General features: G+C 46.2%; 1 protein-coding gene and 1 long non-coding RNA gene across 2 annotated transcripts in view; one reads left to right on the top strand and one right to left on the bottom strand.

Moving 5' to 3' along the window:
• The window catches only part of LOC308056665, a 383,794-nt gene that overhangs the window by 144,283 nt on the left and 211,661 nt on the right, over positions 1-27,850 (top strand). The gene's annotated exons all lie outside the window — the stretch shown is intronic.
• Positions 806-27,780, bottom strand: TAL2 (TAL bHLH transcription factor 2). Its single transcript, XM_080372390.1, has 2 exons — positions 12,577-27,780; positions 806-4,127 (listed from the first exon to the last, which is right to left on the bottom strand). The coding sequence occupies exon 2, from the start codon at positions 4,115-4,117 to the stop codon at positions 3,764-3,766; it is 354 nt and encodes a 117-aa protein (XP_080228516.1). The 5' UTR covers positions 4,118-4,127; positions 12,577-27,780; the 3' UTR covers positions 806-3,763.

Raw genomic sequence — 27,850 nt, forward strand, 5'->3', positions numbered from 1 at the left:
CTAGTTACAACTGGGAGACTCAGTAGGGGTCTGAAGACTGGGTACATTTTTGTCTTTTATACAAAAGTTTTGCCACTGCTGCAATATATATATGAGACTTTCTCAGCCAACTCCAAGTGACCTGGTGTATCTCCATGCCACAGGTCCCATTATCTCACAGCACGGCACCACGTTAACATGGATGTACCCTGCCCACTTCAGAGGAGGCATTGCCACATGATCCTGAGCATACAAACTAATTTGGCATTACCTGCTCTAAGCAGAGGATCCTTTCTAAGGTGGCATTGCCTTGCTTAGCATAAATATGTATTTTGAACCTCACGTTGGCTGATTTCACAACTTTTATATAAAAATCTCTTGAGTCAATACCTTTCTCAGGCACATATTTTGCAGAAAACCCTCTCTTGGTGTATCATAGACCAGTGTCAGGGCTGCGAGACATCCAGTTAAGCATGAAACAAACTCACCCTCTGCCCCAGTGATTTCCCATCTTTTCCTCACAGCTTCTGCATCCTAGTGCTTCCTCTCCCAGCCTTATAGTCAATCAGGGATTATATTGTTGCCACCAGGTGTCAGCCAGGAAGAGCAGCTTTACATCCTAAGCTCCCCTCAGCTTTGGATAAATGTTTACAACTGAACCTAGACTCCAGTCCAAATCTGTAGGTTTTCCCTATCTGAACATGTCCAGATAATGATAGACTCAAATCAGAGTCCAAATTAATTCTTTAGGGTGACTTCTCTATTTAAAATAGAGTTGGTTAAAATATTTTTAATTATGAATATTTGGAAGACAAACACACCACTGTTGCACAATGAACTTTTATTTATCTGGCTGTTTCAAGAGCTAGTCAAAATCCCCTTAGCATGTAGACTGAAATACAATTCAACTCAAAAGTGTAAGAAATCATAATAAACAAAGAATTCCTGTCATTTTTTATCATATGAAAATGTTGTTTCTAACATCAAGGCTCTTGCGTTGAGCGCTGAACAGTAGAACAATCCTCTACTGGAAATTACATTGTAATGTTTTTGGTATCCTCTACCAAGTGGTATGCAAATGTAAAATGAAATTTAGAGACATTTTAAAAGACAAAGATTAGTTTCTTAAATAATTTATTTGGAATATATTAGATGTTAAATAACATCATATAGCACAAAATGTGAGCAGTTACACCTTATTTGTTCATGATCATACAGATAAGAAATCCACAAAACACAGAAGAAACGTGATGAAAACAAAATGTCTTTGGTAGGTAGATCTAGTGAAATACATGCTGCACATGAGATTAGGGAGCTCCTAAATTGAAAGGAGAACAAAGAAAAGTGCTGATATGAACTAAATCAATAAGAAGAAGGGAAGCTTTTTCAGATAGAAAATATAACAAGCGTATCACTTTAAAAAATGCCAGTTTTTCTTTCTGCTTCCCTGAACAGTAACTCTGCTCACAAGATGTTGTGGCTTGCCTTGGTGACATGTGTTTCCTATGATAGGAAGTGACTGGTAGACCAAATAGCATCACCACACCTTGCCAGTAAGTGCTCTAATTTATTTGGACTGATTTATCCTGCTGTAACTCCCAGCAAGTCAACAGAAAGCTAGGAGGAGGACTTGGCTCATTACATTTGAGGTTCTATGCAGAAGAGGCTGTGACTCCATCCAGTAACATTAAAGTGGGCAGAGGCAGGAGAAAGCAGTACTGATTTCATGAACTGTGCAAAACACTCCTAGTGTGTGTCCTCTCAGCTGCTCTCCAGTGCAGTTCTCAGCCCTGGCAACTCAGAAATGCAGGGGTAAGCAGTGTTCAGAAACAAAATGAAATCACTGTGAACCCTTTCAGCTTTTTATACACTTGGCAGGAACCAGCCCTGGCTTCTTTGGTGAACCTGGTGGCTGGTGCGACTTTAAAGGCAGCTCAGCTTTGGGTGCTAAATCCCCTCATGCAGAAGGACTGTACATATTACATGCACAAACTCTATCTCTCCTTCCTGAAGGCAACTCATTGTCTCATGCATAGACAAACAGACCAGGGACACACCTTGGCACATGGGAGCTCCATTGCTTCACCAGTGGTGAGTAGCTGTCTTTTCTAAGCATTGACATGTACTTTGGTCCACATGGAAATCAAAAGGACCTTTGTCAGTGAAAGCAGGGTCTGACCGGGAAGCAGTTCTACTTAAAACTTTTTCTGTTGGTCTAGGAAGCTTTGTAACTTGCATGGGCAGTCCAGGCCTTTGCTAGCACAGGTTATATAACTCAACCAGGAAATTAAATTGATTTGTGGGCAGCAACCCACAATGGTCACATTCATGAAAACTCTTTTTATCCTGTTCATCATCTAAACACCTACAGCATGGTGGCTGGCATTCTCTACAGGCAACTGACCCACTGAATCAAGTGGAAGACATTTACACCGATTTCTTTGTCCTTGCTCCATCAGCCCATTTAGGATAATGTCCAGATTGAGGAACCTCAACTACAGTAGGCAAAAGCAGGGAGCATAAAGACAGTCAGTGAAGTACACACGCAGCGTGCCCCTAGTCTTGTCCATGGTCTTGGTACCCCACCCAGGGCCGTCATCAACCTGCACGCAGCCCAGCATTGCAGCACCAGGGTCTTACAGGTGACAGCAAGGACATGTGCAGCTTGGTTCTGCCTCCCACAGCAGCAAAAGCTGCTTGTTCAGGAACTTGATGCCCAAGACCCGTGGCACACAGCCCTGTGCCAAAAGGGCACCACAGCAGACCAGTGGTGCATCCTCAGCACCTTCTGCTAGGCCCAGACACACTCCAGCTGCTCCTGCACCCAAGCACTGGAAGGGGCACTGCTCACTGGTGTTTCCATGAAGGTTTTCACAGTGTGTTATTGGAGCCTCTCTCCTGGGACCTCTGCCCCAAAACAAGACCTCCCCCATTACTACAGCTGTTGAAGAATAAAGACATTTTGCCACCAACCTGTTTGATGGGCTTTTAAGGGAGCTGAAGCGTAGCTAACCAGCTTCCTTCACATGCACACTGCCACTGCAGAGGAGGTTTACTCTGCCTATTGAACCCACTGAAACTCATCTATGACTATGTCTTCTTATATTTTAATTGGCATTTTGGCTTTAACATAATGTTTAATTTTGTTTAATAGCATTTTGCTCTGACACTAGGGATCCCTCCATTCTGATGGAGAGAGATGTAGGCAAGTTCAAGGGCTAGGACTCGTATTTTTTAGAAAAAAGAACAACAACAAAAAATAATGAAGCTGGAAATAAGATTCACAGGCTCACGTGTGAGTGCAATTAACCCCTGGAACCACTGGTGGAGGAGTGGCAAATACCACATCTCTCAAAATCTCAAAATCACTACTGAGGCCAGATGCCCGTCTTGGACAAATTTTGTGGTGCAGTGGTAATTCTTGAGCTCAGTAGTATTTCCTTGAAACAGCATGGGAGAATAATCTCTTTCCCTGTCAGAAACACGGGGTGAATTTCTGTGGCCTAATTTATGGAAGAGGTCAAGGCAGAAAGCCCTCCTGGATTGGACTCCGCTGTGACAGCAGCAAGTCTTTCCAAGGTCCCACAGGCTACAAGTTCACTGTCTGGTCTTCCAGGTTGTTGGCTGACCAAGGATTTCCTTTCCTATTAAATAAAAATGTCTACCAAATAAAACAGTAATAAATATAAATAAATAATCACAATACATAGAGGAGCAGCCCATAGATTCTGCAAAAAGAGGGGGACTATCAGACTAACACCAAGACTGCATGTCTCATTGTCTGCTAGGTAGATGAGGTCTCTGACCAACACTCTACTATATTGCTGCTCATGCCAGGAGAGGAGATGCCACAGTTTTCAATCAGTGTCAGCTCTTCCATGCTTTGCAAGTGTGGGGCTTGCTGAAAGAACCCCAGGATGCTGCCCCGTGCTGCCACTGCCGTTTGCTGCAGGCCTGGCTCTCCCAGGACCTTGACAAGGAAGTTGATGTATCTCATAGCTAACCGGAGTGTCTCATTCTTGCTCAGTTTTTTGTCTGGTGGGTGGGTGGGAATGAGTTTCCTCAGCTTGGCAAAGGCACTGTTGACATTTTGCTGCCTCCATCGTTCCCTGGTGTTGGTGAAGATCTTCCTTGTCATTCTCAAGGTGCTGCAAAGCAAATAAGATTGTGAGTGAACGGCTACCCCTGGCTTTCACACAAGTTGCTGCTCTGGGGGCACTGTAACCTCTGGGGCAGCAGCAGGCAGACAGTGGTAGCACAAGACATTTCTCATTTTTGCCCTCTGTGGCTGATGCCCTTGTCCTGCATGTCCTGCACGGTTAACCCTAATCCCTGAAGTCACGTCCCCATTCTCAGCCACGATCATAAGTGTTGCAGCTGCAACCAGATGCCAGAGTCCAATAAGGACTTCACAAAGGAGTTAAATGTCCTCATACAGCCATTTGGTGTTGCTATGAGCCCAGCTTCTCCAGGCTCCTGAGACTTCCCCTGCAGCAGAATTCCCAATAGCCAATGCATTAGACATCCCACTAGGCTGCATGAGGAACACCCTGGCATATTTTATGGGGAAAGGCAAGCAGGCCAAGGGCAGAACAGATCCGTGCTCTCCCAGCCTCAGTTCACACCTTCTTGGAGGCTGCTCCCTGCTAGCCCAAGCTTGGTAACTTGTGGCTGGAGCTAAGCTAGGTGGACCTTCATCATGGGGCTTCAGTGAACAGACAGGCAACACTGCAGACACATGGGATTATGGTTATTTCAGGAGACTTCCAGGGATGCAACAGACCGGTTCCCTCCTAGCCCACACTGACTGCTCACTGCTGGTGGCTGACACTCTTCAGTCTGATCCATTCAGGCTTCTGCTTTAGCCTTTGAGAGCTGCCAAGACCAAGCCACAAGTGCCATGAGTGCAGGCTGCAAAGGGAAAGTGCGATTCCTACAAAATGTGCAGGCATCCCAGCCAAAATGTCTACATAGGTGTTACCTGGCCACCCTGCCTCAGAGCTGAGCAGCGAAGGGAGCCCAGTGCCCGGAGCAGACCTAGGAACAGGATAGCACTGTGCGAGGGGCACACAGTAATTTTAAATGCCATTTACCAGAAAGGTTGCCAAAAGCTCTTGGGGTTGCACTAACCCTGCTCCCACTGCCACTGGAAAGAGTCTTCCTTTCTCGCTCACAGCCCTGCAGGAGACTCTTTTCCATTTCTGAAGCTGCTTTTTATGCCAATGGCACACTGACAGCTGGAGCAGGGAAAAACTACCTGCAGCCAAGAGACTAAAGGACAAATGTTTCCACTTACCTTCTTACACATGCGAAAACCTCAGCTTTTCGTATTCATGGACAAATCTGCCCTTACAGCAGTCCCATGGGGGACTGGGGAGCAGGGGGTATAACCCTTCACCCCCAGAAGAAGGAACTTTTGGGGTGACAGCCCAACTGTGATTCCATGTCCTTGTGAAGCAGCTTCACACCACGCAAGACACCTGGGGTTCACAAAAGTCCATGGTAATAGTCTGGGTGAACAAAAAAATCCCACTGTGTCTCAGAAGTTAATTGGGATGCCTTGTCAGGGAGACAAGACGCGCATGGCAGACAGGGAAGTTTCCTTCAAGTTCCAGTCCAGCACTGATTACAAATCACCAGGGAAATACAGTTACAGCGTTGTAAATTATGTCAGAGCTGTGTAGCTGTGTTCAGAGACCTCGGCCAGAGATGCAGCTAATACAAATGTGCCCATGTGTAATATATGTGGCTATGCTCATGCCACCCATACCTTGCCAGCTGCGCTCGGCTGCAGCCTTTACAGAGCTAACAGATGTCTATTTTGGTAGAAGTCTGAAATTACTGTCAGGCCCAGTTGTCCCCTCTGCCTTCAGGGGACAAGAAAATTGCCTCATCAAAATGTCCTTGCTTCCTGAGAGGCTCATTTAAAAAACAAAGCCTCATCATATAGGTTACTGAGAATCTTGCGTATTTTTTGTAGACTTATTTTGAGACCCACTGCTCGATCTGAAAGAGAATTGTATCTCTTTTTTGTTTGTTTGTTTTTTGTTTTGTTTTGTTCTCCTACTCCATGCATTGATTTTGGTTTGTGCTATGGGAACAAAACTGCTTGGTACTTTGCATCTACGTGGAAGCTAGCATGTACCTTTTTGGCAAGAATATTGCCACATCAGTGCTCCACATCTCAAACCCTGTCTTCCAGTGCTCCTGAAGGCAAAACATTTGCCTTTACAGTCCAAGCAGCTGCTTGGATCCATGTGAAATTCAGAGTGCCACCTGCTGCTCTCTTGGTCGCTCTCTTCCCCCTGTTTTTGGTGGGGTTTGGTTTTGTTTTCTTTTCTTTTGTTTTGTCCTGGTTTTAAAGACAAATTTATCGATGTACAAAGGGGTTATTTCTTATAACATAGAGAAAGTTATTTGGGCTTCATTGTTTCTTCTAATGGGTCAGGTGTATTGTATTTTAGCAGGCCTTTCAGTCTCTGCACTGTAATTCTAGCATATGGGTCTGGGTTTGCTGGGCACCTGTCTACATCTCAGCTACGAATATCAGCAGAGGGGTCTGCTCCTTCTTTCTCCTCCTGCAGACAGTCCCCAGTGCAGTACTCCAGGAAAGCAGGTTAGCGTTCAGCCCTGGCACTGTGAACATGTTTTCTCGTCCTGTTAGTGGTATTATTGGTGGAAAAATAACCCCAGCCTACTCCTTCACACCATGCTTTCTTTGTCTTTCTTCTCTTTAGCAAACAGATGCCTTTGCGAGACCAGCTCCAGCTTTACACTTCAAAAACAAGTGTTTGTATTTCTGACATTTATTCGAGATCAGCAAACAGCAGCTCCTTCCCTCTCCCAGTGCCTCCTTTTCTGCTGATAGCTTTACAGGGAGCTTCATTTCCGGTGTAATCCACCTCCATACTCTCTCCATCTTAAAATCCCATCTCCTTTTTGGCTTTACTGGCACAAGTTTCCTGTTTTTGTGCTCAGCGATTCAGCTAGAAACGTAAGAGGAAAAGGAGCCTGGTCCAATTCTGCAGTAACTGTAATGTTTCAGCACAGCTTCTTTTCTTGTATAGTCACCTACACATCCCTCAAGTTCTTTAACCACAGCACCTTCCAGTTAAAATTAAACCAGTTTACTGACAAGGGATCTCATTTCCATTCCTTTTGTCTCATTCTCTTCTTCCTCTTCCCTCCATTCTCTCCAGCTCTCCCCACCAAGCTCAGCTTTCAATACGCTGTTACTTGCAGCTTCAGGTCTTTGCTAGCGCTGCATATCTGAGCGATGTATTCTTTAGATTTCTATGAAGTACTGTATAAAATATGTATTGTCTAGTTGCTGTGTGTGGCTTATATCCCGCTGGTAGAATTTAAATCTATGCAAAAATCATGCATTTGTACATATCATGGACAGATAAATTGCATTAACCTGGATTCTGTGCTTTCTGGTCACCTTCCCTAACCACAGGTTAATAGCCCCACATTTAGTTGACAATAAAGAAACCCAGAAAGACAGCAGTTTAAATTCTGGAGGATTAATTCTGCTCTCAGGAAGGTAAATCTGGAAGGTTACACCATTTTCACTGGAGGCATTACTCTGAAGGGCAAAATGTTGCCACTGAGGTCAGAGTTTAACTCAGATCAAGAAGACACGTCCAGAAGTGCAGTTCATGAGCTAAGATCCACATCTGCAGTGTGTAAGGAGAATTGTGCAAAGAAATAACCCCAGCCCAGCAGTGAATCTACTCCAACAGCTACAAAGAGAAAAAACAAAATACCACCACCCGCCAACAGATAACTGAAGCTATTTCCATCCCCCTGCCTACTCCTTTGAAAAATATGAAAAGGGGGTGGGGGGGCAGTGGGCAAATGACCCAATAGTGGTTGTGGTTAATGCAGCAGCAAGTGTCACCAGACAAAAGACCAAACAACAGAAAAGATGAAAATCTCTCCCTCGTAGCTGCAGTTCTCACAGCTTCTCTATGCAAAATCCAGGCAATTCAGGCGGCAGCAGCAGAGCAGCTTAGGCACAAAGCACCATCTCCGCTAGGACATTCCCCAGCAAATGGCCCCCAGCCCAGCGGTTAATGTCTGAGGGCTGACAGGGGACTCACCAGGAGCCCAGCACTCAGTCATAATTAGCAGACTGCTATTAAATAAAGATCTTGGATGAGAAAGTTCCTCCCTCAAGCTATACCTTTGACCTCAGTGAAGTTAAATCCATGTTGAAACTGGCCACTGGAGACCTACTCCTGCAAATCTTAATCAGACAGCGGATGCCTGCTGCCAGCAAGAACTGGAGTGCTTCTAGTAAACCTGGAGTGCCACACCGTTACTCCAGGGGGGCAACCCAGTGCCCGCTAAAACTGGTTATTTAACATATCGTTTTGGATTGTATGAAGTCCCCTCAGCACTTAAGTAAATGGCAACAGAAGAGCAGATGGTGCCTGTTTCCTGTATCAGGCAGGTGCTTGCGAGCCTGATCTACTGCAAGAAGCAAAGATTCCCCAGCTATCGCTCCGCGCTGCTGTGCTTTGTTCACTTTGCATGGGTGTGATCTGGAGAAGAGGAAAAAGAAGCAGCTCATTGTTTCCCTCCCTAGTTTGATGCGAGCCTCGGAGCATGGGACTCAGCGATGTGCAGAGGACAAGATTGAGCACAGATGCCACAAGACATTACACTGCCTATCCATAACATATGATTTTATTTTGTTTCCCCACCCTCTAGGAGGAATAAACTCAATCTCTGTGCAGCTGCACTATGCTCTGTTTGCTGCACAGTTGCTTAGATTGCAACGACTTCCTTTGGGTTGGGAGGGGAAGGAAGAGGAGAGGGGACATTGCATCCCAGCTTGATGGCTTGCAAGAGGAACAGCACACCTCTAGGTATGGACTCTTCAGTCCCAGCTTTCCTCAGCCTCCTCTCTCCATCACCACCTCCCTGTATCTCAGCACTACCGCCCCCCCCCCCCCCCGCCCCCCCCCCCCCCCTCCCGCCCCAAGTGCCTCCCACCTGAAATCCCACTGGTGCAATGGTGGAGAAGGACACAGAGAGCACAGTGTGATGAGCCAAATGTTGGGCTGGCAATCAGGGAATTGAACTTCTGTCCTCATTTCTGCTGTGCCTTTGCCTCAGGCAGATTCCTTTTTTTTGTCTCCACATCCCTGTCCCTCATGCCTGTAATTAGTTCGTCTCAGCTGTAAGGTTTGTGGAAAGGAAAGCATTTCTGTTTGTGTTAGAGCAGCCACCAGCAGGCAGTGGCCCAGCCTTGCTTAGCATTGGTAGGTGCTGCATGTGTGTAATGAAAGAGAAAATCCTCTCCCAGCTCTCATGGGGCAATTCCCAACATCAGCAATGAACTTCATATTGTTTCAAATAAGATGTGGGAAGAGGAGCTACTTCAGAAGTAAACAAGGGCTCCTTTCACTGCCTCATGTGCCTTTTGGGAGTGTTACCTGACAATCATACCATGGTACAAAGTATAGCAGAGCAGCAAAAACGCTATAAAAGCCAGTCAGCACTGACAGAGTGATTTACCTTTTTTATAGTCAGTAAATCTGGGACAAAATGCACATAGTGGAATCTCTGCTTCTGGGAGCCCTCCTAAGGGAAGCATTTACAGAAACCCTCTACAGCTACGCTGTGCTCTTGTTGAACCTTTAGAAAAAGGAGATCGCTGGAGCCTTCAAAAGCAGCTGTGTAAAGGTGTGAAGCTTAAGTCAGCCTTCATGTTTGGGGATGCTAGTCTATATGTGATCACAGTTTCAAAAGGCAGGTTTTTCACCTGACCCTGTGTTGCCCCTGGGTTGCTTAGCTTTGTAATCGGGTTACCCTCCTAGAGGGTGCAGACCTTCAGCAGGGCAGAGAGCTTGCTGCTTTTGGAGAAATCAGCCTAGCCTGCAGACTTCTTAACCTGGACACCCTGGCATCATGCCCCCTAAGGCTTCCTCGGGACAGGTAGGTGTGTAAAGCAATGGGCTGCCACCCAGCAGGCATTTGGGAGGACACAAAATGTGTGGTTAAGAACTTACCAATAGTGATGATGAGTGGCTGGTGGGTGGGGATTTTTGCCCTGGCTCCCCTTTTGTCAGTGCTTTTGGTGTTCCTTTGCAGTAAATTCTAATTATACTAGAGCTCAGTGCAAAACAAAGGACCCCTTCATGGGCTGCAACAGGTTTTTTGCTAAATAGAGTTCTAGTGTATTGGCATGGACATGACAACTTGCAAAGCTGAGAAAGGAACACTCTGCTGGAAGGTTTAGCCTTTCTTCACTAAATTTGCACTTGTGTTATTTTCTGTGCAAGAAGATCTGAGAGTCTTCCTTGGAAAAGCACTTCTCTGTCCTCCTAGTCCCTTTTCCAGTAAGGCCCTTTTGTGTCTGAACTACAGTTCCAGTGGATTTCCTTTAGAAACAGTCTCTGCCAAATTAGCTTCCAAAATACTACATACAGACACTATCTCTGTGCTTCAGGGTTAACATGGACAAGAAAAACAGCCTGGTGATCTTCTGGGAGTTCTTCAAGGACTTGTTTTTTCCAGACCCAGTGTGCAAAACCTTGTTCCACACAGATACTTGCTCACATCTCATCACAGCTCTCCCTCCTGCATCCCTCTCTCTACACCTGCCACTACGAGGCAGTACGGTAGCTGTTCCTGGCAGAAACATGTCCGTTTGCTTTAAATTCCTTGGCTCGCAGGCATATGTAGGAAAGACCACATCCTCGTTACTGAGAGTCTGTTATGTGAAGGAGGGGAGACTAGATGCTGCATATCTTACAATTTGGGAAAGACCAGTCTCAGCGGCTCATGCTGTTACACGAGTTGTTAGGAGCAGAGAAAGGACATTTGCATCAGTAGGAAGGCAGATCTTGTATTATGTTTGGATATGACCCCCAGAGAATATTTGCTTTTGCATTTTGCCCAGGTCTGCTCTGAGGCTGACAGCAAATCTCTCTGTGACTTCAGCAAAAGCAAGACTGAACGTTTGACAGCATCCTGTTAGCAGCGTGCAGTGCCCTGTCTTCCTACCAAACACCAGTTAAAACCAGTCTGCTGACCAGCATGGCATCACCCCGGGAACTGGGTTGGGTCTGCTGTGCATAAGACTAGAGGTCACTATAAACATCCAGAAATGTAACCAACACAACAAATCATAACTTCCAAAAGTGTGATACAAACCACCACGAGACAAGGACTACAATCCTGCTTTCCCCTAAATGTCACGCTGCTAACGTCTGTGGGGCTATGCCTGATAGAAAGATCAGCATGAAGATCATCCCTGTCTCAACCACACTCTCATGGGCAGCAGCACTTAGTCCTGAAGCCTTCTACCTGGCACGCTGACTCTGCGAGCACTTGATTTCTTGGGTCATCTGTTCATATCACGACTAATTTAATGGTTTAGGTAAACAGAGAGTTAAAACAAGCTGCATTTATTTTAGTTATCTTTTGAGAAATAATACAGAAACACATGGTGGAAAAAGGTTCTAAAAATCAAATATCATCCTATACTGTTATGTGGAAATAAGGAAGGATATAGACACCTACTTCAGAAAAATACTTGCTTTGTTCTTTATTAACTTTCTCAGGCAAATATAGCTTTATGCAGAAGGCTACCCGTGGAAATATAAACATGTTTTATATTGGCTGTTTCAAAAGGTTTTGAAAAATCTGAGAGTTATTAATATTTACTGACAGAAATAAAATTAATAAAATTGCTAAGCTTTTTCTCCTAAGTGAACTATGAACTGAGCTAAATTCAAACGCCTGTGTACTTTACATGCACATTATTTGTAAGACAGATGTCCAATGAAGTAGTGGGGATATTTTTAAATATGTGAGGACTGGAATTTAAAACTGTTTCTTTACACATTTACCTGTTTACACTGTCAAAGGCTTCCCACACAGTCTAGTGCATCAGCAAACAGTACAGGCTACTGAATGCATGATCATCTGTACTTTTGCAAATCATTTGTTTTAAATATCAAACACTATTAGAGAATTCTGTTAATTTTTAGTTCTAAACTCAGAGAATCTATGATGCTTTGTGTAACCATTTTGCACCAGTGCGATAACTCTGATTTACAGCACTTTGCAGTGCTATAAATGAGTTTGCCTAGTGTGTGATTATGATGTAAGAAAATCTAGGAAAAGTAGGAACAGTGATTTTAGACTCACATGTTCGCTCCACATCTAAGCATCAACATTTCTTTCAGAAGTAGTAAAAGGAAATAATAATTTCTCCTTGCATGAGGTCTGATTCACTGAGTCTCTGCAGATATTAAGAATTTGAAAAGTCCAGGCACAAAAACAGGGCAGTAACAGTTACTTTGCTTGACCGAAGGCAGTCAGCCAGCCACCTGTAAGTGGCCATTTGTGTAATTTTGTCAGATCAGATGCCTTACTCCTAAGTTCTTGATGACAAGATCCGGAGTTGCTATGATAAGAAATAAAAATCCAGTGGATGATAAAAGGCTATTGCACAAATTCCTTTTTTAAGGATGTTCCCTGCTCCAAGAGAAAACTTTGGCATTCTTAAGAAAGTTGAAAGAAAAGCCCAAAAGAGGGAAGGCAACACTGTAAAGAGAAGAGGCCGTTGTCACTTACTTTTCTGTTCACAGGTGCTTGCGCCTCTTGAAACGTGGTCAGCAGGCAAACAGACAGCAAAATCGGATGCTTCCTACTTTTCTTTTTTTGACTGCTTTTGCAGTGCCTGGCCACAGAGCTCGCTCTCACTGGAGTCAGCCTAGCAGTGGTCCTGGCTGCCTCATTTATAGAGTAGCAGGTCCTTTGTCTGGCGCGTGTCACCACTAGTCCTAGCAATCCAGGGAGCTTGTTTTGCATCTCCCAGGAGATTCTCTCTATCCTGCCTTTTCTCTTCCCACCAAACTCTCTCTGCCCTTCTCTGGGGCTGATATAGGGCTGTAGCTGAGACAGTGCTTACTAGCATTGGAGCAGCTCTGGCAAGGTCAAGCGTGCTTTATGGGAAAGGATGGAAGCTGTTTGTGGCAAGAATCTAATTTTTCTCCTGTTTTTTTCTTCTTTTTTTTTTTTGTTTGGTTTTTCGTTTATTTATTTATTTATTTATTTATTCAGCTCTCAGCTTGTAAATGTTTCCAGAAGAAGAGATGCTCATTCAAAAGCCAGCTTTAATGTGACTCAGTACTGATGCATTTATTGTATTTCTAAGTGCGAGGTTCCCTCTCTGCTCTGACAGTAAGTGCAGTGAGGTTGTGATGGTGACCACATGCAGGCAAATCGGTCCTGCACTACTTTTTTTGGTGAAAGCTCCCTTTCACTCAGTCAGGGCTAGCACCTTCTGCAGCCTGGAAGACAGCTACAGCTGCTGAAGTCTCAGCACTGCCCCAAGCTCTGTGCTGGCAGAGGCCGGAGTCTGTGTGACAACGGGCAGCTGCAGGTGTGAATTCACATGTCTACCAGCTTGCCCTTCAGGGCCCATGCATTGCACTAAAGGCAAGTTTAATGCATGCTTTTACAGGAAAGATGAGCCAGCTCCATACCCCTGTAGCTAGAATACAGGGCTGGTGAAATAGGCACTTCTTTCCATACTGCTGGGGTGGCCCCAAAACTTCCTCTCAGCACAGGGACAACAGGCAAGCAAGGTGACATCTGACTGCAAAGAACAAAAATTGTAGACTAACACCATCTCCATCACTGGAGCCCACACGTGTCCATGACAGAGACTGGTCCATCCAGCCTCATCTTCTCCCTGGGTAACAACTCTATTCATAGGTGAAACACTGGAACAGGTTGCCCATAGAGGTGGTAGGTGCTCCATCCCTGGAAGCATTCAAATTCAGCTTGGATGGGGCTCTGAGCAACCTGGTCTAGTTGAAGGTGTCACTGCTTATTGCAAGGGGGTTGGACTAGGTGATTTTTGGAGGTCCCTTCCAACCCAAACTATTCTATGATTCTGTGATTCCATGATTCCATGAAAGTAGTCATGAAATTGCCCCAGGCACAAGCCAACAAGGGCATAGCTTTGTTACAAACACACAAAGTCTTTCAGACCCATATGACCTCATCTGCACCCCCACCCACTTCTCCATTAGGTGCTGGGAGTTTGCTTTGGGTGGAGAAAAGAGTAAATAGGGAGAACAAGAGCGAGATACCTACTTACACACTGGGAGCATCAGGATACTCAAGGGGAAGAAGGGATGGGGAAGGAAAAGCCCCAGCTAATCATCCCACTAGAGTCATGGTGCAGGAAAATGCCTGCCTCCAGGATAAAGCACCGTTCAGCACACCACTACTTTCCACCGGCAAGCCCCAAGAAAGCTCAGCTCTTACCCAGACACATCAGGCAAAACAGCAAGTGGGCTAGGTAGGGCTCACCTACCAGGGTTTTTAAAGCACCGTGGATGTTTCAGTTAACAAGATTCTCCCCATAAATATTAACAGCCCAGCGGTGGAATGATGTGGCCGCTATCTGGAGAGAATGAACCTCAGGTCCCCGCCGGGGCAAGTTGTTCCCCTGCCGAGCCCAACTGAACATTCAGCCCTTTCACACGGTAAATTAACGGCGGCACTACAGCCTGAAAGCTGTGTCAACCGCTTCATTTAGCACAAGTGTTATGTTAACTAAAGGCCTAATTCCGGAGGGGCCTTTGGCCTCACAGAAGCCTGATTTCCATGTAATTTACATTGGAAAGTTGCAGAGTGCCCCTCCTCCCTGTTACTTCCTCCAGACCATTATTTGCCAAAAATCTGCCCAGAGATGCTCCAGCCAGCAGGCAGTGGTAGAGAAGGGCGCCTGCCCGTCCAGAAAGGGGAGGGAGCTGAAGTTCTTTATCTCTAGCTGCTTGGATACTTCACTGCCTGGGGCTTTCAAACCTGGCCAGATGAAGCACTATAAAATATACAGCCAGGAAAGTGTCTGTCCTTGCAGGGGGAGGGACTGGGTGGGCTGCTATTCACTCTCGTTCACATATGCATGCAAGAGAGCTGGATCCTGCTCCTGGGCTCTCAGATACGTGCCCTCTCCAGAGGCAGGTTCATGGCAGGAAACCTCACATGAGAAAAAGGGACATCCTAGCCCCCTCCCATGTACTTCAGAAAAGCCGCCACCGTATCTCTTTAGTGTTTCTGCCACATCCCAAGGTCTCATCTCTCTCCTGCTGTATGAGGGAATTACTCCTCCTGAACACCTCTGTGGCAGCCCAGCTGAAGCTGTGCAACCCACAGCGCCTGGGAGGTCCTGCCCTTCCCCTCGCTCTCCTGCTGCCCACCGTCCCCTGGCTCCCTGCAGCCCCAGCTTGTTTCCTCCTTTGAGAGGCCACCCAGCAAAGCTCTGAGGCTGCTGCAAGCACAGTGGCACTTTCTCATGCACTGTTGGGACACGCTGCAACCCATTGTCCAGACCTGGGCAGGAGGTCCCAGGTGCCAAACTCGTGTTGGTGTCAAGTCATTGGGAGTACTGGTGGGATGGCATAGAGGTTCTGACTTCTATGCCAACTTTAAGGGACTTTTCCACCCTGTCAGATTGCTCAGAAGGAGTCATACATGAGGGTCTGCTTCACTGTCTCTTTATTAAGCTTCCTATTGAACTGTGATTAATTGGCACCAATGAACCACACCAATCCCATTCAGCTTCCTATCCATACTTGGAAGTGACATGACAGCAGGGGAAATGCATTGTCAATATATCACTGCAGTCCTGGGATTACTTCTCCCTAGAGCAATCCATAGGTGCCAGTACAGTATCGCTCAGCAAGGGGCAAGGAGAGGGCAACAAGACCAGTGAAAACGATAATGCAACCTAGGAATGCTCTTCCTCACAAAATTTTCTGCCAGGATCCATCCTGTTAGTTTTCCTTGGAGTCCTTGCAAGGGCAATTCCTTACTTGCGATGGGCCTGGTTTTTAGCAGCCACCCATCAGTTCATGAGAAGTCAAGGGGAGACAGAATATATTTTGTAACTTGCACTCTGCCTCTGGACTGGTGTTGATATTAGCCTGTTTGCTGATGCAATGGCCATTTTCCCTCCTCTGCTGCTTCTCTCAGAAAGCAGAGTCCCAGTGCCCTTACAGCACCAATGACGAGAGGGTGGTGGGCAACACTGCGAGTGCAAACGGGGTAAATGGGGACATACAGCTGTTGTGTCAGCAGATGCAGAAACCTCTGTTTTACTGCAGCAGTGCTGGTGGGCCCCTGCTGAAATGCAGGCTCACTCTGCCAGGCAGGTACACATCCTTCCTAGCAGAGAGGCATTCCTTGGCAAGTTTGATGAAACAAAAGCAGGGAAAGAAAAGAAAATGTGGTCTCAGCCCTCTCGTGGGTAAGAACTGAGGCCGAAGAGGACAACAGGTATGGACTTCCTTGGGATTTCTGCTATCATACCCAGCATGTCCACCCACCATGCAGTGCTGAACTCACATTCAGTGCAATCACTTTCTGAAGAGCCACACTTTGGTCAGCTCATCAGCTTGCCTCAGCACCACAGATACTGGTAACAGTTTGACCTGGACGAACCAACGAACTGCCTGCATGGTCAGTCATTTATGCAACAGCATTTACATGTGTAGCTCTGAAAAGCAGGTGATGTGAGAGATGGCCACTTTGAAGAAATCAAGAACATGTGGGTTGTTGCAAAGTGTGAATGTCCTAAAAACTGGGTTCCTCATGTCTCTTTTTGAAAGGTGGCACACCAGCATTTAAATTCTAGCCCCTGAAACATCCCAGGGGAGTTACTCCTAGTTATTCCTCTTTGTGAAAGAAAGAATAGCTGTTCCTGGCAGATGTGACAGTGCGGTATGCAAGCAGGAGCAAAAGGCTTTATTCTGCTGCTACATAGTTTCCAGGGCCAACAGAAGCATCTCCAAGACAGAGTAATGGTCAGGCAGGAAAAAATGGCATTTGTGTTTCTCACTGGGTCAGACCTCAAACCCTGTCTTTTCCCAACAAAATGCTTGCTGCATGTGGCGTATGATGCATGGACTATGGGAGCAGATCGAAGGCATGAAGACACTCGAAGACACCTTGAAGACACTTTATTAAAATCAGGCAAGCCTTTTATACCTTTAGAGGAGGCTGACGTGTCAGCCGGTAACTATGCTCAGTAATTTTCCATTCTTACCTCTTTTTTCTGTTGTAGACACAGCAACTTAGCAACTCCCTTTAACTACAAGGCCACAAGCTCTGAAGACTACTCTATATCTTAAAGTTTCTCTTCTTGCTCCCATGGTTTCCTTCCAACAAGCATAGCTGTGTCTCTCTCCCAAGACCGGTTTTTGCTCACTGACGCTGTTGAGCTAGCTTGAGACATACCCACATCTGCAGATGAGCGGGAAATAATAAAAAAAAAAACAACAAACTGCCTAAATGGGCAGAGGTTTCAGAAGATGGGTCATGGTTCAAATTATTTTTCCCCCTTTGTGGGTTGACCCCTTTCAGTCTGATGAAAGCAGCACACACAAAGTGATGGGCAGAAAAAGGACAGCAAGAGGCTGCAAACACACTGTCACATTATCGCTGTGAGTTCAGAGCCATGCTCTACAGATGGGAACAATAAGAAGCAATTATACACATCTGGGCTCCTGCCCTTTAAAATCAAATTTTAGATCAATAGATTTTGAATATAGTGAGCTGGAGGAGGCTGCTTGACGTTCAGAACAGCAGCTGCATGCAGGCTGCTGAAATATTAAACTTCCATCATCTGAAGCTTTTTGTAACGTTTTGAATCTCTTATTAGTGTTAACAAAACACTCACATCAGGGGGTGCTTTAAATTCTGGCCACACTTTTCAGCTTAATTCCAGAAGCCAAAAATCATCTCCTTTTTAATGCTGAAAGTTGCAGATAGCCTTGAAGAAAATTATTAGCCACAGAAGAAAGAGATTGAAAACCTAATGTTTCTCTAAACTGGGAACAAGAAAGAAGAGACAAGCAGCTTATTTTCCCTTTGACACAGATGTACCCAGACATTACAAGTTCTTGGGAAATCACCTAAAATAGACAAAAACAAGACAGTCATCTCAGAGAATCAGCAGCTTGCATTTTCACTGGGCTCAGCCAGGCTGCATGCAGCCATAAGGCCACCACACAAGCATCACTCAAAGCAGGCATTCAAAGAAACATGGAGTTGAATATGAGAAAACCTTCCTAGCCAGATTATAAACCCTGTGAAGGGGCTTTGCTGTAGATGTGTTTGCGTCTTTTACAACAGTCTTTTAACTAATGACAGAAAGTCGGACTGAGAGATTTAATTTCCAGTATAACTTCAAGCAAAACATTCAACCCCCAGCCATGTGTACTCGATGTGTTGGGAGTCACCAGGCTTTCGCACAGTCTGGCAAGTTCTCTTTGTCCATGTGCAAACCTTTGAAACCATGTGGCTTGCTCTTTGAGGTGAACTTTTGCAAGGAACAAGGGAATTTGCTCTGAATCTCCCTAACATCTCTTCTTAGTGCAGGTTGCTGTTTGAGAATGGCTGAGGTTGAAATCATCAAAGGAGAGATCCCATACTCGGTGATTGAGATTGCTCCTGTTGCAAGACCAGCAATGCATGTGTGTGCAAAGGGAAACTCCAAGAAATAGGGCATCTCAGTTCATTATGATTACACAGTCTATTTCACATAGAAAAACCAGACCTACTCACTATTCTGACTCTGAAAGCTAGCTTTCTTCCTTTGCTTTTAAAGTTTTGCAATCCTATTTTTTTCTGATGTATGAATGTATGCCCTCATTGCTGCCTTGATGGTGGAGAGATGGTACAATCAATTTCAAATTTCATTTTCAATTGCTTTGGTTCCACTGTTTTTAAATACATCTCTATTTCAGATGCTCAGCTGATGACTTTCAGTGAACTGATGTACTTTGGTTACTATAGAAAAGCGTTGATCTGCAGCATGCAGAAATCATTCTATTACCCTTTCGGTTCACCTGTATTCCATCATACGACTGTGCTGCACACCTCTTTACCTTCCACCAGCTCTACAAAGGCCAACAGCAGCCAGAGGAAGGAAGACAAATTTCTGGTGAAATTCCTCAAGGTGAGAACTATGCAACCTGCGTATGTGACCACCTGCATTTTCAAAATTATTGTGAAATGTCAGCCAGAAGCTCCTAACAGTTTGGGCCGGCGTGTCTATTCCCTACCTGACCATGAGTATTGTTCCTGTAGAACTAGCATCCCAGCCTCTCACAGATCACAGGGAAGCAGCTCCATTGACTCCAGTGAAGTCCTTCTAGACACTTTAGCATGTTTTACCCCCAGCTGTGTCACCTGAGCCCATGAAACCAAGGCATGCCCTGTGATTAGCTTGACCCATCAAACCAGCAGGGTCTGAGCTCTGCATGTGCAATATTTTTAATAGCCTACAAGTAGCACTTCAGACAGATTTGCTTACCCACTGTGAACAAGATGTATCAGGATGTGTGTTCAACAGCGTGGAAAAGGACTGGGGAACAAATTCTCTTGATCGTCTGTGAGTACTAAAACCCCAGCAGAAAACCCAGTCTGGGGTGGAGAACTCCAGCGTGTTGCATCTGCCATGAGAAAGACAGCCTCATCTTTGTCACAAACAAAAGAAATTGCTTTCAGCCAGGAGTATTATACAGCAAATGTAGGTCAGCTCAGCTTTCTGAGTGGCTTTCAGTGGCCACACAAAGAACAAATAAGCTCTCAGCTCCTCTGTTTCGGTTGCAACTGACCTCTCTTGCCTTCTTTGGCTTTCTATTCCAGCTCGTAACAAAACCAACACCACTCCTACCTGGATAAAAATGTGATAGCCTCGGGGACCAAGTAAGTGTCATAAGCCACATTTTGAGTACAGCTGAAATTTGAGTAAGATACTGTTGTGACTGCCCAGGCTCCTGACAAGTGTTTCAGGAAGACATAACCCTATATGAAACCCGGCATCAGAGGACATGATTACCTTGCACGCACTAAACCACAAGTGCAGGTTTTAAGTGATACAGTGCCTGTATGTCCAGGCTTTGCAGACATAGCTACAGTGGCCATCTTTGATAATCTGTCCCTTCGTTCCCTTTGGTTACTGTGTTCAGTGACCAACTCCTGACTGCTGACAACATCTCTCAACTCAAACCTTGTTTGGGGTGCTGGGCTTTACACTATGGATGAACAAACGCAGAACACATCATGAACAGGGAAGAAAGGGCAGGAGGTCAGTTTGCTCCAAGGAGGTCAGGGGTGCTCTTTCAGTGCACAAAAAGTAACATCCCGGGACAAAGTGCTGGCCTCCAGATATGCACCAGCATTGCCCTCCTCTGCCCGGTGCTGAGACACTGTTAATACACAGGCAGCACCCACTCCTGACCTTTGGTTTGCTGGTGTCGCCCACGGCTTTGCCAAGCAGGAACGTCCGTCTGCAGGGAAACAAAGCCCTGCTCCGCTGCTCCTCATCTCGGCACCCTCCGCACATCCCTTTCAGCAGCACTGCCTTTCTGCAGTTTAAATGTTTCTTTTTAGAGTGCCTTTTATTTCCAGCTTGGAGAGCAGAGGGACGAGAGATGGGATAGGGATGCTGAAGTAGTAATTTACATAATCTGATTAACAGAGGATTATCCAATGGCTGCTGAACAGCCTTAGTGTGCTTGAGCTAAAAACCTTACTATTCATTGCTCTCACCACCCTGCAGGATGGCTGCACCTGCAGCACTAGCTAATTCTCTCCCGGGGACTTCAAGGAAGGAGAAAAGCGGGGGTATATTTTTATTATTATCTGGGGGAGGGCTGAGGAGCTGCAGCAACTTGTTCACAGTCCCTAATTGATCTGTCTGCATTAGTCTTCAGGAAGCTGAAATGAAAGCTGAGCCAGTTGGCATTATCAAGAACAGCCATCACCTTTGAAAAGGGCCAGCTTGTGTGGCTCCTCCCAGTCTCCCTGTGGGTAGGTCACTGGGGCCCATCCAGACCTGCCACAGAAAGGAGCTAGGCGGAAGGGTCCTGCACACGCAAGAACCAAAAGCACCGTTTCCTCTGTGCTCACCAGTACCTTACTCAGCTGGGACCAAACCAGACCTGACCCTTTCTCCAACATCACTAGAGAGCTTCTCAGGCTGCAGCCCACACCTCTCCCCCCAGGAGCAATGTAGTGACAGGAGAATGAGTATGCTCAGGGCTTACGAAGCCTCACACCCAACATATTATCTTTTTATTGCCCACGAGCTACCACATAGCCCAGTTATCCAGAGACTTGGCTGAGGTGGCAACTGTGGGAAGGGCAGCAGGACCCACCAGAACAAACCAGCTGTACGCTCAGGAAAGAAGGAATGAGACTGCAAAACAGCTCTCCCGCAAGCACAATCCAAGACCTCCCACACAGGAAAGCAGTTACCTCTCCTGTAGCAACTCAGCAGGGAGGCTAAAAAAAAAACTGAAGAGGAGGTGAACACCATAGCTCCTTGGACATACTGCAAAATTAACATCATCTAAGGGCATCGACAGGGACTGAGTCAAGCCCTCCCAGATGGAGGGGGAGATGGATGAATTTCAGGTCCTGTCAAGCTGAGTTCAGCTGCTGATTTCAAATAGAACCAGGTCTGCACCCCAAACGTCCACCCATGATGAAGGGGCGAAACTTTAAGCTGAGAAATATGTTAGCTGTAGAATAGAAAGAACTGAGGACACAGATCTCCAGATTAGGAGAAACAGCACATAGCATGTGCTGGACCCTCCCACACATATTCACATCAAAACCAGGGAAAGAAGAAAATTTTGGACATTTTTCCATTGTACAGAGGGACATCTGTAAGGCCAGGCAACTGTAAGAGGTTTTTGAGCCTTTCAAGGAAACAAAAACTGAACCTTCCAGAAGAGAAGAGACACAATTAAATTTAATCCTCCAGTAGAAATGCTGCAATGTAATCACCCAAGACTAATTGTGAGTCTTTGTTTCCAGGAACACGCTCCATCCTCACAGCTAGGTCTGGAGATGCTGGTGTTGCTTTACATATTCACTCATGCCTGCTGTATTTGTCTGGGGGCCTCTGAAGACCTGCATGACAGCTACCATTCACAGATACCACCTAAACAGATTTGCAGTGCAGTGTGGTTTTCTTACTCCTACCAACAGCAGTGGGAATGAAAAACGCTATATAATTATCTAGCTAAATAAGGAGATTGCAGGGTATCATGAAGTCATCCTGCCTGTTTGTTTCTCCGATTTCTTTTCCTTTTTCTGAAGCAAGAAGGGGAAGCCACTTCTGGCTTCTGGGGGAAAAGCACGAGAATAAAAGCTGGGAAGCATCCACCAGATGAGACTTGGTGTGTACTGACAGCACATACACTGTCATCTTCACCAAGCGTTTTTTTTCAAGGAGCTGCAACGCAGAGAGCTGCCCTTTTGCTGTATGTTGCACAGAGACCAGAGCTCAAGCCTTGGTGTTACCTGGAAACAATAACTCCTCCCAGCTGCTGGCTGATGCGATTTGGCTTGCATAATGTGCAAAGCTGGACAGCAATTGCATCTGTTGGGATGTAGGGTGTCATGCAAGGTGCCCAATGTACTGGATGGCAGTGGTACCTCCATGCTCCGCAGTAAAAGTATCACCAAGATACTTCTGTGCTTTGGTGTAATTCATATCCCTGGATTTAGCAGTTAACTAGTATTAATACAAAGGAATAAACTATGTCCTTGGGTACAAAAGCTCTCCCACTTTGAGGGAGTCCATCTCTGTTGCTAAACTAATCCTTCTTACTGGCACCTGCCTGGATGCCAAGAGGAATGAGGAGCTGACAACAAGTCCACTAACCCTTCCCCGCGCTGCATGCTGTGGAAAACCCGTTCCCTACAGTGCCTTATTTCTGCACAACTGTAGCTTCATGAGGTCCCCTTACACCAAACGTTGAACCTAGACCCTTGCCTCTTGAGCAGGAAAACATTTGAAAAGGAAAAGGGCAAAACAGAGGTGAGGGAACTTGTGCAAATTGGTGGATAAAATTTAGGCCCCTCCTTCACTAAGTCTTGTCACTTTAGCACAGGCCTATTCTGTATTTTTGAATTAAAGAGCTAGCATCAGGGCAGATCATCTGACATCTCATGGTGTCCCAGGAAAGGAGGACATCACGACAGATCACCGGCACAGAGACAACAGCAGCATCTGTTTACTCCATCGTGTGTTCCCAGAGACGGACTTTTATGTGTTTTCCCCAGAGCTCAGCAGCCAGAACAATAAAACTTCCTCACAGCTGTTATTACTTTTTTCCATGCTTCTGTCCCCAGAACAGGCTGCAGAGCTATTTAGCTGCCGTCCATTCCCCACATACACAAACTTGACCTACAGGAGGCACTGAAAATGCATATACAGAATGAACAAAATGAAGAAAAAAAACCTTCTCCTGAGCAGTAGGCACGTTTCTCTGAATAAATATTCAACCCACAAATAGCAGCAGCTTCTCCCCAGTAGACAGTGGGCAAAGCTATGGAGCAAGAGGCATGCCAAGGAAAGAGGCTCAAATGTCAGGGGCCAGGTCCACTGACAGTGGTTAGAGGAAAGGATGTATCTGTGCATGTGAGGAGACTGCACTATCTCTAGCATTAGAAGTCGGCTTAAACATAGACTGTTCTTATGAGAAAAGCGCAACAAACAGGGACGACTTCCTTTTTTCTTTTTCCACCCCTGCCCCCGTGCCTTTCCCAGCCAGCCTGGGCTCCCTGCACAGCTGAACAACTGTCTCAAAACACAGGACAGCTCAGCTCTGAAGCCCCTGCGTTATTTATGAGTTTGGAAGTCAGAGCCATTCGGTTCACTGCCAGTAAATGGCAATGATTGGAAGGAGGGAGGGGTAGGCTTGTGTGCAGCTCTTCATTCTCTATTCATTGTGAAAAGGGGATCACTCCAGCTAACTGGCCTGTGGAGATAAGAATTTCAGACAATCTGCATTAGCCTGATAAGCCAGGTTTGCATTTCATAAAGATTATTTGTTAAGAACCTCAGTAAAATAAAATACAGTCAGAAGGCTTATCAGCACAACTCATTTCCACTCACCCCTCTGCCCACCCCTGCTGACATTCCCACCACACACCCCCCCCCTAAATAAAGCTGCCTGTTTGTGTCCCAGCTCTCTGGGATGGAGCACAGAGCAAGGATGAGAAGCAGTGGGGGAGGGCTGGGGAGGACAAGGAAGAATAGCCTGAAACCTCCCAGCTGCGGCTGGTCACTGTTAGAGCTGCGGCCCTCACCTGCACTGGGGGGGGGGCAGCAATGCCCACCTGGTGGGTGGTTTGGGTTTGCCCCCTCTGGTGTAAACCAGAGCAGCTGGGCTGGCATCAGCAGCCTTCCCTCTTTGTGCCAACTAAGGATCAGATCAGGAAGGAGGAGTTTATATCCCTAGTTTCCCTCTACTTCATATTTTCCCCTTTCCTCGCATATGAAAATAAAATGGCCCCTAACACACAAAGCAGTAAAGAATCCCAAACCCATGGCAGTCTTCGTTCTTCCCTCTAAGTAACTGGCCTTAGTCAAGCATTTTGATGTAAAACAGCCTTGCTGAATAATGGAAAACTATGAGAACAGCCCCCTGTGCTCCCCCTTTCCCCCCTTTCTTCTCAGCACCTTCAGTGTTAGCAGGGAATGTACCAGATCCAGGACCGTTCTGTTCGGACAGTGCTGCTTTCCCAGGAGGTAGATGCCCATTTCTGCACAGACCCTGGGCATTGTTCAGGTATCACACAGCGATCCAGGTGTATGACATGCCAGGTGAAAGGCAGCCAGCCACAGAAACTATTAACAACACAAGCTCTTGTACATTTTGACAACCAGCACAATCACAAAGTCACTTAAGCGTGTAATCTGTTGTTTCCAGCTGTCGTTGCCGCACACACTTTTATTAAGAGTTTGTTGGCAGAAAGACCTTAGTTACACAGAAAGTACTCTGGTAGAGCATAGCATTTCTACCTTACTACTTGCTAACATCATGGAGTAATGCACCAATTAGTACTATGAGTATGATCTTACTCACATCTTTTAAGGACTCCAACCCTCTGCATGAGCACCAGTGACCATGCACAAAAGTTGCATTAGCCCCGTTTCAAACACAGGTTCCTCCATTTCAGGCCTGTGTGTCCTGCTGAAAACCTGTATTTCAAGAAGTGAAATGGGAGATGGGGCAGTCTGGTCACCACTCTGGACAAAATCAAAAGCATCCAGCTCCAGGATTCAACCAGCTTCATGTCAGTCTGCCAGGTAAGATATTAGTAAGGATTGGTTAACACTCAGAGAGGCTTAGAAGTGATACTGGGGAGGGCTTGGAAGACAGAGTGGTCAAAACAAGAACAGGTATCGCTACGTTTCTGGGCCATTCCTTGCCTTGCTCACAGGAGATGTGAGGACCAGTATTCCTAGGTCAGAACAGCTCTACTGTACAACAGGGAAGGGCAGGTCTGAGGAGGGCCAAGGGGCAGCAGATTGACTGGCTGACTTCAGTAGCTGCTGGTAATGAAATGGCCATAAAAGACCAGTAATGAAGAAGCTAATGGCCTCAGTGCATTGTCCCTTGGCAAGAGTTTGGTCTCGGCAGGAAAAAAACAGGCACTTTTTCTAAACAAATGATTAATGCATTGGAGAGACATTGTTAACCCAGGTAAGTCGCTACAGCAAGCAGCCATGGAGTGCTAAGGGCATCAGCATTGCAGGAAAGTCATCACAGATGGCTACAGGCAGCATGTGCCAAGGTCTGTGCTGCAGGTGGGCCCCAAGCTCCTTCAGTGGTGGTGTTCCTGTGTCCTCAGGTATGTTACATGTCTTAGTCTCACAGAGCAAAATGCCAACGCCAAAGGACACTGCAAAGTCAGCTTCGACTCACAGCTAAAGGCCCTGCTGACATCCTTTTCCCTTTCTGTGCTAGGACTGCGTGTCACAGAAATGCTCCTTTTCTTTGCAAGTGCAGAGCAGGACGCTGTGTCATCGGGCTGTAGAGGGGTAGAGGCTACATTACACTCCTGCAGAAGAAGGCAGCCCCTGGGACTGAGAAGGTGTTCACTGATTAAAATGCCTCTTATTCTTACAAATAATGCACCAGAACCCACTGCATCCTCTTACCTCAGGGATACAGGAGTATAATCTGTGCTGGTATAAGTCCTTCTTTGTGGACCAGAATGTGAGTTCAGACTGCAGGTGTGTGCTTGGTTTACTCCCTCTCCTGCTAAAAGTGTTTCTGCTCTGGAATAAATGCTTGCATGCCGGTATAGCTACAGTCATAATGGGTGTGCTTCAGAATACTACCTCTTATTTCATGCACAGACAAGACCTGAGGATTTCTGTGCATTTCCTTTATGAATATGGATGGAAAGGAATGGGTAAAAATAAGTTTGCAAGGCATCCCTGTGTATAGATGAAGAAAAACAATTTTGCCAGGGGATAAGGCACCATATGTCTGGTCTGTCATGAAGGGCCCCCTCCCCCATGCCACAAATGTATCTTGGCTTCCCAAAACAAAATAATTAACTTTAAAAAAGAGCTCTGGCTTGGCTCTTGTCTTTACTCACTGTCACCTCTTTAATCTTCTCTCCCTTACCATGTTTGTTCAGAAATTCTTCTCTTTCAGTGCAGCTGGAAAGGTTGTTACTAACAGGCAACCAAGCCTGAATGCTGACAATGTGAGATGATTACAAGTGCCCAAAAAGCAAACACACAGATTTTTCAACAGAAGATGCTCCTGCTGCCCCAGCGGGCTTCTGAGATCCTGCTCCAGACACAGAGATAAACCAAGGCTAGCATCAACTCAAGAGGCCACAGAGTTCAACAGCAGCTGTGTGGAGGCTGCTATACTCAAGAGTTTTGATTTTTCTGACAGGAGGCAACTGGTTAAAAGCTGCTGTAATTATTTGCTTTATGTCAAGGAGGGCCACTTGGTTTGTCTTGGCTTTGAAGTGGCAGGAATAGAAATGGCTGAGCTGGTGAAAAGCAAAGAGGCTAAAGCACCACAACCATTCAAAGGGTGTAATTTTGGCCCTCCAGGTTACAAGCCCACTCTAAGGGCCAAAACCAAACCACAACAAAGTTGTCATAAAACTCCCTTGAGCAGGTTTTGAAACAGAATGAAAATCAACGGCACATGCCTTGCCGTGTAGGGTGCAATTTCAAGCTTGCACATGACACCAGACTGGGAGGACTGGTTGATTCATGCTGCCATCCAGAGGGACCTCAGCAGGCCAGAGAAATGGGCTGACAAGAACCTCATGAAGTTCTGCAAGGGGAAGTGTGGAGTCCTGCATGCGGGGAGGAACCACTCCAGGCACCAGCATGACCTGATGGGGCCCTGGGAATACACGGCTGAGGCCTCGATGACTGGCACGAACACCAATGCTGAGCACAAGACAAGAGATGGGTGTTGGAGTGGCCAGCACAAAAGCACAAGTCTTCATCACAGGCCGCAAGGGGAATCTCCACTGCAGTGCCTAGAGCACCTCCTCTCCTTTGTGTCTGCAGAGTTGTTGCTCTCGCATAATCTCAGTGCTCTCACTGGTGGAGATTTTTTTTTTTTCCATCTTAATGTGCTATCACAGACATGCTACCACTGTTGCTGATGGGCTCAGCCTTGGCCAGTGGCATGTCCATCTTGAAGCTGGCTGGCATTGGCTTTGCTGGACATGGGGGAAGCTTCTGGCATCTTCTCACAGAAGCCACATCTGTAGCCTCCCTGATACCAAAACCTTGCCATGCAAACCCCCTAAAGGGTGCAAGAACTTTCAACCCCAACATGCAAGAAGTCAGGCAAGAGAGGCAGGAGGCCAGCTCGGCTAAGTCAAGATCTCTTAGCCAAACTAAAACACAAGAAGAAAATGCAGTGGAGGCAGGAATGCACGTCCTGGGGATATTACAGGCATATGGTCTGGGAATGCAGGGAGGGGATCAGGAAAGCCAAGGCACAGCTGGAGCTGAATTTAGCTAGGGATGTCA

The sequence above is a fragment of the Falco punctatus genome (genome assembly GCF_963210335.1).
Source record: "Falco punctatus genome assembly, chromosome: Z".
Classification (NCBI taxonomy): Eukaryota; Metazoa; Chordata; class Aves; order Falconiformes; family Falconidae; genus Falco; species Falco punctatus.